Source organism: Chiloscyllium plagiosum, unplaced genomic scaffold (assembly GCF_037043375.1).
Source record: "Chiloscyllium plagiosum isolate Xiang-an unplaced genomic scaffold, Cpla_swu_hap1 HiC_scaffold_12, whole genome shotgun sequence".
Lineage (NCBI taxonomy): Eukaryota > Metazoa > Chordata > Chondrichthyes > Orectolobiformes > Hemiscylliidae > Chiloscyllium > Chiloscyllium plagiosum.
In genome coordinates, this window is record NW_028270150.1 from 35,968,769 (window position 1) to 35,982,284 (window position 13,516).

A 13,516-nucleotide genomic window follows, 5' to 3' on the forward strand; every position below is an offset into this window, starting at 1 on the left:
GATAGTCTCAATCAGGGACTACATTCCCAAATAAAAATTCTCTTTGCCTCGATAAAGTGACAGTTGGAGAAGGGTGGAGCCAACTTCAAGTAATTTTCAATCAAATTTAAAAGTTCAACAGTTAATATTGTATTATACTCCCAAAACAAATGCTAATTTGAAGTGTCTTATTCTAATGCAGGGTAATTTATATAATTTTTCTGAAGTGAATATTTCATACATTCCCATCTATCAACTTCCATACCCAGTAATACTTCACTTGGCTACTTGTGAGCTAAGTGTTTAAGAACAAGGATCCAGTGGAGTTGTATACTCATGTCCACATCAAAATGAAAATAGAAAATACAACAGAAGTTGCACAAAAGAACGATAATCTTGCTGCACTGCTGAATGAATCCAGCAATGTGTGTGCCACAGATTTGATTGTTTCCAGTATTGGTTTTACTGTGTTGTAAGCAAATTCAATATTTGGGTGTGACCTTCCCTCCATCTTCAGGTCAGAAGTGAGGATGCTCGTGGATGATTGCACGATGTTCGGAATCATTCGCTACTCAGCTGTTGAAACCATCTTTATCAGGTTGGAATAGTTTCAAATAATTCTCAGACTGCTGGCTGTAAACAATAATTTTAACATATTTACTGTTATAAGAACACTCCCTTATGCGAGCCACTTCCCATACTCTTTTCTCCAAGATTTTCACATCACGAGTCTACGTTAGTTCTTTCTACGTCACTGCAGATTATCACTGTCAGTCCTGAAGAAGGGCTTATGCCCAAAACGTCGATTCTCCTGCTCCTTGGATGCTGCCTGACCTGCTGTGCTTTTCCAGCAACACATTTTTCAGCTGTGATCTCCAGCATCTGCAATCCTCACTTTCTCCTAGTCCTTTAGGAGACTCGGTTTATCAGACTCCATAAAGTACAATGGGTATACTAAACTCCATGAAAGCCCTAAAAAGGTACGCACTACCACTCCACCCAAGTCATGCCCAACAAACTCCAGACAGACATAAAAGCAAGATGTTGCAGATCTGTTCTGAAGAAGGGTCACCGGACCCAAAATGTTAACTCTGCTTTCTCTCCAAAATGCAGCCAGACCAGAGTTTTACCAGCAATTTCTGAGTTTGTTGCAGATCCTGGAAATGAGAAATAAAATCAGAAATTGCTATATATTTTCTGCTTTCATAATTTGTTAAGCATAATGTTTCTGGAGTAAGTAAAACTTGCACATGCCCAATTGCATAACAGGAATACTTCATTAACTGGAAGGTATTTTGCGATGTCCTGAAGTTATGTGAGGTACTATAGAAATACACAGATGCACCCTCTCTACAAAGATGCTGCCTAAACTGCTGAGTTTCTTTCGCCGTTTTGTTTTAACACTGATTTCCAATATATACAGAATTATGCTTTGACTGTGTAAATGTAAGACATGTTTTTACAATCTCAAACCAAAAGTGACTAAACCAGCTCCATGACATCAACCAAGATATCAAAAGTAAAAGTACATTTTCTGAACTGCAACCACCATAACCTGCAGTGTATAAAACCTGAACATTAAGAACACACTTCCATTTCAATATACTGTGAACTATTCTTTCAGAAGCACCAGACAATTCTGCAAAACATTAATGTCATTTCACCACTATTAGACATTATACAATTTTAATCACTTTGTTGAATGGTCAATACCATGAAAAGCTGTATGAGCCACAGCAGTTTAAAAATAATGGATTGAGTTAAAAGCTAAGAACCAAACAAAAATCCCCAAAAGTAGAGAAATATATTGATTCACAAAATGTATCATATCTGCAAGTTAGTTCTAAAGAAAACAAAATCATTTCCCCAATTAGGTTGTATTTAAAATTTGCTTTCAAAATTAGTAGCGTTTTCATATAAAAGATTTTAAGAAAAAATGCATCAAGCTGTTTTATAAAGTTCTGAGCATTTAAATATCTAAGAAATAAAACATCAAAAAGGCTGAAGCATCTGTGCATGATTACATTTTAATGTTTTTGCATTTTAAATAAAGCCTGCAATCAATGCAAACAGAGCAGATGGAGAGAGAATACCTAGCACAGCACTTTCCTTGCCTTTTAATAAAAAACTTCACAAAGCAATCCTCCCTCTATCCAAAAGGCACATTTTCCATTTGGTAGTAAATTGAATTTAAGCATTAAGGTAAGGAGTACATTTATAATTAGAAAAAAAATAAAAGCTGAATGGTTGTGACTTTTAGAAATTTTCACTTATGTTCAGCAAATATTTAAGTGGAACCACTCTATTCCAGGATCATCTCCAAATGCCAAGAAAATCTTTGTCTTCTTTTCTCCATTCTAAGTCATCTTGTTAAATTCCTTTCCTTTGTGCATACCATTTCTCATCTTGACAACAAGTGCAAGGACATGGACATCTTTGGCCTCACAATTGAGATGATCAGATCACTTCACTTCCTCTCTGAACCCACCTGACCAAACTTTCTCGAAGGAGGTACCCCTCCTTCGCCAACCTTGAACTTTTTTGCTTTTTCTAAAAAAACCTCTCTCATCTTCCCTCATCCCTTCTTTGAGCTCACCATGTCAATAAGAGACAGAGCCTTCTCCCTCGACACTACGCCCACTAAACTGACCACCCAACTTCATTCCTACCCCAAAAGCAGCTGATACCGTCACAAATAATCATTTACCTTTGTCCTTGTAAACTCTCTAAACTTCCTCCCTGTCCCCTGCAAAACCTTTGAATGTACTGAAGCTTCCAAATTGCACACCAGTCTTTCCAAAAACTCCATGTCTGATCACTAATCAGATTTCTGCCTTGACACAGAACAAGAACAGTGCACACATTTGTAAAGTGACACCCAAGTGACTATGAGAGCAATGAATTACAGTGCTTCTTCTTCCTCACCCGACTGCCCCACTATCCTCTCCTAGTCCTGTACAATTCTGTGCAACAGTTCTCCACCAGTTTTCAGAGGAATGGGACAGCACCCATCTGTTTCTATCTACCTAATTATAGCAATGGCTTCTCTTTCAGTACCCAAGCTGTAATCTCTAGGGTCTCCCAAATATTAATCCATGGTGGCCCTTCTATTTCTCATCTTGATGCTGCCTTTGTTGTCATCATATGCAAGCACAAAGACAACTTTCAACTGTATGTTGACGACAGCACCAGTATCTCTCGACTCCTGCACAGTCTCTAAATTATCAGACACCTTTCCAATCGAGTACTTGATTAGCAGAGATTTCATCCAAATAAATATTGGAAAGATCAACATGCTACTGTTTTCAGTCTTGGCTCCAAACTCAGTTCTCCAGTTATTTGCTCAACCTGACTCCAGGGTAATAGCCTGAAACTAAAGCAACCTTCGTGTCAGTGATCCTAAATTCAGCCTAACCGTATCTGCGTATCATCACGAAGAACTGCCTATTTCTATCTCCGCAAAGTTGCCCAACCTGGTCTAGATCTAAGCTCATCACCTGCTGAAACCCTTATTCATGCCTTTTTCAGCTCTTGACTTGACTAATCCAATGCATTTTTGTCAGGTCTCTGTATTCAATCCCAAGTAATTTTCTTAAACCACACATAACGGCCATGTTCTTTGATCTACAGCGGCTCCCATTAAGCAATGCATTGATTTTGACATTATCATTGTTTTTGTTCACTCAGATTCCTCCAACACCTCATTCCTCCCTGCTTCTTCAATAATTACAGCCCAACAAACAATCACAGAAGTCTTACAGCGGAGGAGGCCATTTTGCCCAGCACAACTGGACTGGCTCTTCAAAAGGAGTCTCATTGACACAGGTAACCACCAGGTTCCGCCCACCCCTATTCATACAACTTATTTGTACTGAGTTAATTATTCAGTGTCATTTTGAATGCCTCAAGTCAACCTGCCTCCAACATATTTCCAGGCAATGCATTCTATATCCTAATTATCCACTGTGTCGTATTGGAGTGCTTTCCACAAATCCCCGAAGGCACCAGGACAGGCTAATAAGGGTGGTTAAGAAGCCATATGGGACTTACTGACAAAAACTGTTGAAAATTACAGGTCAACTTAGATGCCAAGTATAGCCAGAAACTTGCATTTTGGCACTGAGGAATGGGATTGTCTAATATGCTGGGGTCAAGATATTCGCCACTATCCTCGATGCCAAGTATACTCCCAGCAATCTGAAGCAATACTGGAAACAGAGCACTTGATCAATTCATAACACCAGCCAGAGTCAGCTTGGGACATTTTCCAGCATTAAGTGAAATGTGACAGTGTGTTGTTCAGCTTTGATCAGTTGACAAGTAGAGCAACCTGTCAGCCTGCAGGTATTTCATGAGTTTCCCAAAACCATTCTACTGGTTACTCAAAGCCTTTTATTGCTCTTCCATATCCAACTGATTTGATCAAAGATTTATTTCATCCCACTGATGATTCTCTTCTTCTGGAGAAAATTGGAGTAAAACTTATTTATAACTGCAAAGAGTTGGAATGCTTAAAGAAACAAGTTAACATTTTTTTTGTCACATTAAACACAATGTATACTCCTCAAATTTGACATGTTTAATAATCTCAATGAGCCAAATGGCTCAGTATCGGATTCAATGTTATAAATTTTAAAAAAAGACTACAATGATCTAGCTTCCTCTAATTTAATATATACTACATTGCAAATTAACCAACAAAAATTCAACTTAATTTATTACAGAAATTACAGGTCTATTTTATATTCTGTGTTAATGAGTCCTCGTTGCTCCTGTATACATATAAATCTATAATACTTGTCAATGTGGTCACATTATCCAGTATATTTAAAACAGAGATAGATAGGTTCTTGAGCATCAAGGGATCAAGGTTTACAGGGAGAAAGCGGAGGAATGGGGTCAAGAAACTTATCAGCCATGACTGAATGGCAGAGCAGACTCAATGGCCTAATCTCGGCTCCTATGTCTTATGGTCTTTTTGATCAGTTCATTGGAAACTAGTGTTGCAGTTTTCTGATTTTACCCTGCTCTTCACAGTAGGCACCATCAACTAGTAGGAAAAATAATTCAACTTCCTTTTTGCTCCCTGTACAATTATCTGCTTGTCAACTACCAGCTCAGGAGATGAAGAATGAATCAGGTCCTAATTTATCTCAAAGCGGACAAAAGACTTTGCAATATCATCCAACAGACCAATGTACCACTGGCACGTCAATCAAAAAACAGCCACTCACATCTAACCACCGCCACACACATACCAACTCAATCAATCCTGCTCATTTTTGATTGCAATGATTTGACCAACAAAATGTTTGTAGTATTGATTTTGCTAGTCTGTAATCTGGGACAAGGCCATTGGTATTTATCATAAATGTTGTCTGTCACATTAAAGCAACTGCTCAAGTGGTCCCTGTGGCTGCTTATAGATTTCAGGCTCCAAGTCAGAGAATCCCAGTCTGAAATGTCTGCCTTTCATTTGCTTTCTTTCAAAATTATTTTCCATCTGTAACAGCATACATCAAGAATGTGATGGTTATACAATTTTTATTTATACACTAATCCTCCACGCAGAAAACATTAGATCAGATTAGATTACTTTCCAGTGTGGAAACAGGCCCTTCGGCCCAACAAGTCCACAACGACCCGCCAAAGCACAACCCACCCATACTCCTACAGTTACCCCTTCACCTAACACTACGGACAATTTAGCATGGCCAATTCACCTGACCTGCACATCTTTGTGACTGTGGGAGGAAACCGGAGCACCTGGAGGAAACCCACGCAGACACGGGGAGAATGTGCAAACTCCACACAGTCAGTTGCCTGAGGTGGGAATTGAACCCAGGTCTCTGGTGCTATGAGGCAGTAGTGCTAACCACTGTGCCACCATGCCACCCATACAGGTAATCAGAGGAGATGTGAAGTGACATATTATTGAAGTGAGAGAGGATGCATTGTACAAAAAACAAAAAAGAACTGCAGATGCTGGAGATCAGAAACAAAAACATTACAGGAAAAAACTCAGCAGGTATGGCAGCATCTATGGAGAGAAAGCAGTTAACATTTCCAGTCCAGTGGCCCTTCTTCAGTACTGCCTTTTGTTAGAGAATGTGTTATAAATTTGCTGAGGAGATCAATGTTGTTTGTAGGTAATTATGGCCCAAACACTTAAAATAATGGTAAGGCCATGTGTACTCTGCACTATTTAACCACAAACATCACAGTAACTTCAGGCAAAGGCGAATGAGCAATTAAACACAGAAATTGAAAAATTGCAGCCCATGATGTGGCACTCCATACTTGCTTCACTAAGAGTATCATGTGGTCTGGCTGTCCAATTAAATTCTTAAGTCGTGTGAAGTTGCTGGCCTTGCACAGTAGATTATTCACAGACAGATCATTCATGACATTTCAGTCTAAGCAACTTTTTAATTACCTGATAAGTCTTAATTATTTTCAACCAATCTCCCGGACAGAAAATTAATTCCAACAGAGGTGCTGCATTTTGGTAGCACAAATCAAAGCAAGACTTATACACTTAATGGCAAGTTCCTGGGGAGTGTTTCTGAACAAAGCGACTTTGGAATGCAGATTTATAGTTCCTTGAAAGTAGAGTCCCAGGCAGATGGAATACTGAAGGCGGCCTTTATTGGTCAGTGCACTGAATTTGGAGTTGGCAAGTCGTGTTGCGGCTGTGGTTAGGCCACTTGTGGAATATTGCATATAATTCTGTTCTCCCAGCTATAGGAAGGATGTTGTGAAACTTGAAATGGTTCAGAAAAGGTTTACAAGGATGTTTCCAGGGTTGGAGGGTTTGAGTATAGGGAGAATCTGAATAGGCTGGGGTTATTTTCCCTGGAGTGTTGGAAGCGGAGGGGTGACCTTATAGAGGTTTATAAAATCATGGAGTGGGGGGGAATGTATAGTGAATAGCCAAAGTCTATTCCCTGTGGTGTGACTGTCCAAAACTGGAGGGGAGAAAGTGAGGACTGCAGATGCTGGAGATCAGAGCTGAAAATGTGTTGCTGGAAAAGCACAGCAGGTCAGGCAGCATCCAAGGAGCAGGAGAATCGACGTTTCGGGCACGAGCCTTTCTTCCTGATTCTCCTGCTCCTTGAATGCTGCCTGACCTGCTGCGCTTTTCCAGCAACACATTTTCAAAACTGGAGGGCACAGGTTTAAGGTGAGAGAGATAAGATTTAAAAGGGACCAAAGGGGCAACATTTTCACGCAGGGGATGGTGCTGAAATGGAATGAGCTGCCAGAGGAAGCGGTAGAGGCTGGTACAATTACAACAGTTAAAAGAAATCTGGATGGGTATATGAATAGGAAGGGTTTAGTGGGATCTGGGTCGAATGCTTGCAAATGGGACTAGATTAGTTTAGAATATCTGGTTGGCGTGGACAAGTTGGACGAAGAATCCTTTTCGGTGCTGTACAACTGTGTGACAGAGAAACGAGGAGGAGGAGTCTGCTCTGCCTTTCAATATGATCATAGCTGACTGTCTCTCAACGCCACCATCCCACTTTCTCTCTCGAACATTTTGCCACCTTTAGCCTCGAGGAATCTATTTCCTCCTTATTATATATATATATTCAGTGACTTGGCCTCCACAAATCCCGAGGGTTCACCACTCATTGTGCAAATAAATTTCTCCTCATCTCAGTCCAAAAGGCCTATTGCATATTCTGAAACTATGGGCCCTTGTTCTGGAACTCCTACCCAGGCAAAACATCATCCCTGCAAGCAGTCTGTCCAGCCCTATCAGAATTTTAGATTTCAATGAGACCCCCTGCTCATTGTTCTAAACTCCAGTAAATACAGGCCCAGTCGACCCAATCTCTCCTCATATGAAAAACGTCATCGCAGGAATCACCCGTGCACATCTGATAGCATAGAAGGAGTGTAAGTACATCTTTCATTAGGTAAGGGGATCAAAACTACAAAATGGGGTGTAATCACATTAATTTAGGTTTAAATTGCTGGAGGTCATTGAAATATTTTTTCACTTTTGATTGAGAGAGCGAGCGAGAGAGAGCAAGAAACAAACAGTATCTTTTTCTATCCCCATGCTTTTGCAACCATAATTTACACTTTCATGTTCACTTCACAATCCTACAATCTGATTATTTAAGATGATATACAATTGTTTGCCCACTTCCTTTCAATCCTAAATGCGCTGTAGAGGTTGCCACACTGTTTCCATCACATACTTTCAACAGCTGGCAAGACAAATTAACACAGAAATTAAATTGTCTTGGGGATGTCTAACTAATGACAGGTGATGACTAGTTCCAGGAATTTTGTGGTTAACGTACTTCATGTATAGATTTCTAAGTATTGAATATATTGGAATGCTATGAGTCACTTCCTCAAAATCGAGTATAGACAGAAATTGTTGATGTGTCTTTAAGGATTGTCTACACGGTAGCTGCATGCATGTAATTCTGAACACCTCAAATTTGATCTGGATTGTGATTGGGGCAGGAGGAACAATATAGATCAGGTTGATTTTAACATTTACTAAGTTTATAATCCTGGATCTGCATTTTAATGGTAGTGGCTCTGAACAAACATGTTGCAGTTGTTTTGCATTTTTATTTGAAATGTCAGACTTATTTTGTGAGGAAATTATTTATTGAAAAGTAGGTAATAATCTTATACTTTATTGTGACTTTCAGCTGAATGGGGCAGTTTCATTGAATTTTAAGGGTTCTTGAGTTTCAGTCGTAAAGCTCGTGATCATGAAAGCTAAGGTTAATCTCGCACTGGGATACTGACATACTGTAAATGGTACAGGTTAACCTTAACGCTAATTGCAAAGGATCACAAACAGGGGAGGCAACATTACAGCACTTGCATTTACTGTGGATTGCGGCATAATCGGTCTAACAAGGAGATAGCAGTTGCACTGGCTCTGGCTTACTACACTGGCTGAAATGGAGGTGTTGGTGGGGGTAGTGGGGGTGGTGGATCCATGTTTCCGTGGTATGAAGAGAGAGCTGGTTGAGGACATAGATGGTATTTTGAAGTGAAGCTACTAGTCAGTGTCATAACTGAGAGAAGCACATGAATCTGAAATGATTAATATCAAAAAAGCACCTGCAGTTGAACTAGGATACTATTTTTAAAAAAAAATCTGCATTCAGATCAGATACACTAAACTACAGGGATGTTGTAAGGTGCTCTGAAACCATCATTTTTGGATCATGGTTACTGCTGTACTGTAGGAAGTGCAGCCATCAATTTGTACATAGCAAACAGTGATAATAATCAGATAATCTGTACTGATGGTGTTGACTCAGAGGCAAACATTGGCCAGAACACCTCATGGTTGTTCTTCACACAACATCATGGATTTTGTTTTAAAATGGAGTACCCAGGGAGACAGATGGGGTCCTTGATTTAATGTTCCATTTGCAACACAACACCTCTGACAGCGCAGCATTCCCTCAGGGATGCACTCAAACTGTCAGCCTAAATTTTGCCTTCCATTCTTTGGACTGAAACTTAAACCCCAGGGTCTTCAGTCTCAGGGTCTTCAGTCTCAGAAGTGGCAATGCTACGACTAAACCAATGTCTAACACCCACATACGTGTACAGGATTAGAGGTTACAGGGAAGCTTGGACATCTTGGATTAAACAGAAGAAATGGCAGCAATGCAAATTCTAAATCAGTTATTTATAGTCATGAAGGCAAACGACAAACTTTCACTCTTGTTGCTATTTCAATTAACTCAAGACTGCCTACAATATATGATGATTTTTCATCTATGAGAAATGTTTTTTTTACATTTTGAAAATTGCCAAGATAAATAGTGTCTAGTTTGTGTCTGTTGATATAACATTATCAATGATTAGACACCCACTGCCAATGAGCCTAGTTCTGGAGAACAGAACTATTTATCTATAACCACTGGGTCTAAACCTAGCCTGAACTATTACTCATGGCAGAACTCAAACAAGAGATGATTGGCAACGTTTGTATACGGGTTGCATATTCTTGACAATAAATTTAAAGGATTTATTTGTATCCAACATGGAAATGTGTTTTTATTCCTCCTCTCCAATGTTACCAAATCAATTTCAAAATTATCTCAGTTTAGCATGGGGCTTCAGACACACCTCTTACAAACACAACTACAAACTAAAGTTCAGAAAGTAACACGAATGAACCATTAAATAAGACAATGACAACTGCAAACTTTGACACACTGCAACATTCAAAAAGAGACTGGCTTTAGCATTCATGTTATGGTTAGGCACGAAGCTTAACACCTATAAAAGGAGAATTAGTCTGTAGGCCATGTATGAAAAAAAACTGCCTCTTTAAAATGTTCACCAGAAACCTGATGGGAACCCATCCCCCATCCCCAGCTTTCCACTCAATCTCTGAACTACTCCAGAAAACCTTCACTTCGCTGTTTTATGGCCCGAGGGGAGAGAAAAAGTACAAACGAACTAAACATTTATTAAAGAGCACAAACTAACTCAACAAGAGGCATGGAAAGCCCCTCTCCCCACCGAGAGAGAAACTACTGTGAAGAGAGAGAGAAATCGCAGAGTTTGCCGCTACCGCCGTCTCTGTAACCCACCTTTCTGTCCGATCGCGCTGCTTAATGCTGTAAGCAAGTAGAAAAAGATGCCGAGCTTTCTGATGGCTTTTCCTCTCAGCGTCCCAGCCTCCATGCCGAGATGAGAAGGGAAGGCATAATGTGGCGGAGTTGTTGAACGATCGCACTCCGGCTCTCTGTTTCTCTCTCTCTCTCTCTGTCGCGATTAAGAGCCAATTCTCAACCACATTCACTGACTGGTCAACCACTTCCTCCGCTTCCGCTCATCCCACAATGCAGCCTGTCTGTTGGACACATTCCCCTGGGTGGGCAAGGCTGCTCTATGTACTCTCCCTTGACTCCCTTCCAGCCTCTTTCAGCTGCATCTCCCCCCTCCCCCCCTAACACCATTAGTGACTTTACCCCCCTCGCCAACACTTCGGGAACTGAGTCAAGATGTTCCTGCAGTTGGGTTGCACCTGAACTTAGCTTGGACAACCAAAATTCATTACAATATTTCTATTTATTGCTTTTATTCACATGCATTGAGGGACAAATGAGTTCAGTGATACCAAGAGAAAACTCAAGGACAAAGTGCAAATATTCTTAATCTCAATGCCACGTGGGGATGGGGATGGGGGGGGGGGGCTGGTTGCATTATGGCTTTTGAACCAGCCTCAGTACCCTCATGCTACAAAAAATAAATCAGCCTGAATCCTCATTTCCATTTCCACGAATCACTGCTGCTGGAAAATGCACATCTGGATAAGGATGGGTTTTATTTGCAAGCTGCTCTCATGGAAAAGCTTGCTGAGCATTGTAGCCCAACATGAGTCACCATACTTAGAGAGAAGAAAATTTACACAGGCTGATTTGTTAGTAACACATAATGCTAGATCTTGAAAAGTCATGATCTGAATGCTCTGTGTCATCTCATTGTATGCGAACAAAGTAATATTTGGAAAGACAAAAGAAAAATACTGGAGATGCTAGAAATCTGAAATAAAAACAGAAATACTCAATAAATCTGGCAGCACTTGTAGAGAAGGAAATAGAGAATGATTCAGAACCATGACATTTTCATCGACAATGTGAAATATTAACTCTATCTCTCTCTCTCTGCAGATTCTGCCACCACTGCAGAGGATTTCTGGCATTTTCCATTACCGTTTCTAAAGATCACACAACACTAGGTTATCGTTTAATAGGTTTATTTGGAAGCAATCGCTTTCGGAGTGCTGCACCTTCATCAGGACAAGCACCTGAAGGAGCAACGCTCCGAAAGCTAGTGCTTCCAAATAAACTTGTTAGACTATAGCCTGGTGTTGTGTGATTTTTAAATTTTGTCCAGCCCAGCCCAACACCGGTACTTCCAAGCCATTTCTGAAGATATCTTTAGAGTCTAATTCTTTCTCAATTACTGTTTACAATTGACCATAGTTGCTGCAGAGTAATACAGGAAAGCTTTTGTTTTCTAAAAGGCATAATAAAATTGATTACTTCCTGTAAAATCACTAATATTTCTAAGTTAATCCAATTAAATTTTAATTCAAAAGTTTTTTATCTGCTTCCTTCACAATGGTTGCATTAGGCAAGGTAGGGGTGGGTTGTACACTCTTTGGATTAATAGAGCTGGTGACATTGCTTAAAATTTTGTTTAATCTACTTATGTTAAAATTGTACTCGCTGAAATAATAGCAATAGCAGGAATTGGCATCATGCCTGTGTGAATTCAATTGCATGTTCCTATAAGCTGCTAATAGTATATTCCCAAATTCTTTGTTCGAGCCATTGGACAGATCTGCTAGTCACAATAACTTTCCTTTTTACCAGGCCGGGGGTCCCTTTCCTTCTGCCAGATCTCCATTGATGGGCACCAATATGTTAGCACCATCTGTATTTATGATACTCACCCGCACATAAGATTAGGAAGAGTGGTCCACTCAGGGTGATAAAAGTGAGTGGGAGTCTGGTTGAGCACAGTGGGAGCACAGGCACTTGTCTGGGGTCTCCTCCAAAATCATCAAAAAGCCACGTCCTGTGCATGTCCTTCTATGGAGAAAGTAAATATAATTTTGACCAGGGACAGAAAAGTTAGTACTCCTGACTAGAGAAAACTCAAGGAGAAAGTGAGGGCTGCAGATGCTGGAGATCAGAGCTGAAAATGTATTGCTGGAAAAGCGCAGCAGGTCAGGAAGCATCCAAGGTTGAGAATCAAGAGTTGAGAAAACTCAACTCTGACTATTCACCTCAACAGACTTGGCCTGAAGTGACAGTGTAAGACCAGCATGTTTGAGTCTCAGCATAATTTATGACTCTTTTGATGGTCACAACTCTGAGTTTCAGATTTTCCACCCCAGTGTATATTTTCCTAGTCTAGGAGATGGAACAGAGATGGGATTAATGTCAGCCAAATGAAAATACGTTTTGCTTATTTAGCACTACCATATTTAAATGCAGTTGGTTGCTTCAAGGACACTGATGTTAGTATGCCTGTCATCCCAGTTGATGCAGCTAATCCTTCTCAAGCAGTGTTGATGGTACTTCTCAAGGTCCTTCAGGTAGTATTGACTTGTAGTCCAAATTTTGGAGCCATAAAGAAGAATCAGAAGAGTGTTTGCCTTAAATACAAGGTTCATCCTTAAGTGTTCAAAAGAGACCATGTTCATCCAAAACCAACTCCTCTGTGCTAGCCATGTTCATAGGATAGCCGGTTTCGATTGCCAAAGCAAATCTTCTTTGCTCACCAGAAAGAAGGCACTTGAACGAGCGAAATACAAAAGATGCATTTCAAAGGCTCCATGAAGACTTCCTCCAAGAAATGCAACATAAATGTCAATGCATGAGGAATGTGTTCAGATGAAAAATGTACTCAGAAACATGAAGCTCCAATGTGAATGTACATAATTCTTTGAGAAGCCTCGTCCTCAAGAGGAATTATGGAAAAGGAGATGGACAATGGAATGCCGGCGATCTTGAGGCTA

At 40.2% G+C, this 13,516-nt stretch overlaps 1 protein-coding gene across 1 annotated transcript in view; it reads right to left on the minus strand.

The window, feature by feature from the left end:
• The window catches only part of dcbld2 (discoidin, CUB and LCCL domain containing 2), a 123,215-nt gene extending 112,420 nt beyond the window's left edge, over window positions 1-10,795 (minus strand). Inside the window, exon 1 of the mRNA XM_043701145.2 lies at window positions 10,575-10,795. Coding sequence (XP_043557080.2) covers window positions 10,575-10,668 — 94 coding nt within the window. The 5' untranslated portion in view covers window positions 10,669-10,795. The remainder of the gene's footprint in view (window positions 1-10,574) is intronic.
• Between the last annotated feature and the right edge of the window lie 2,721 nt (window positions 10,796-13,516).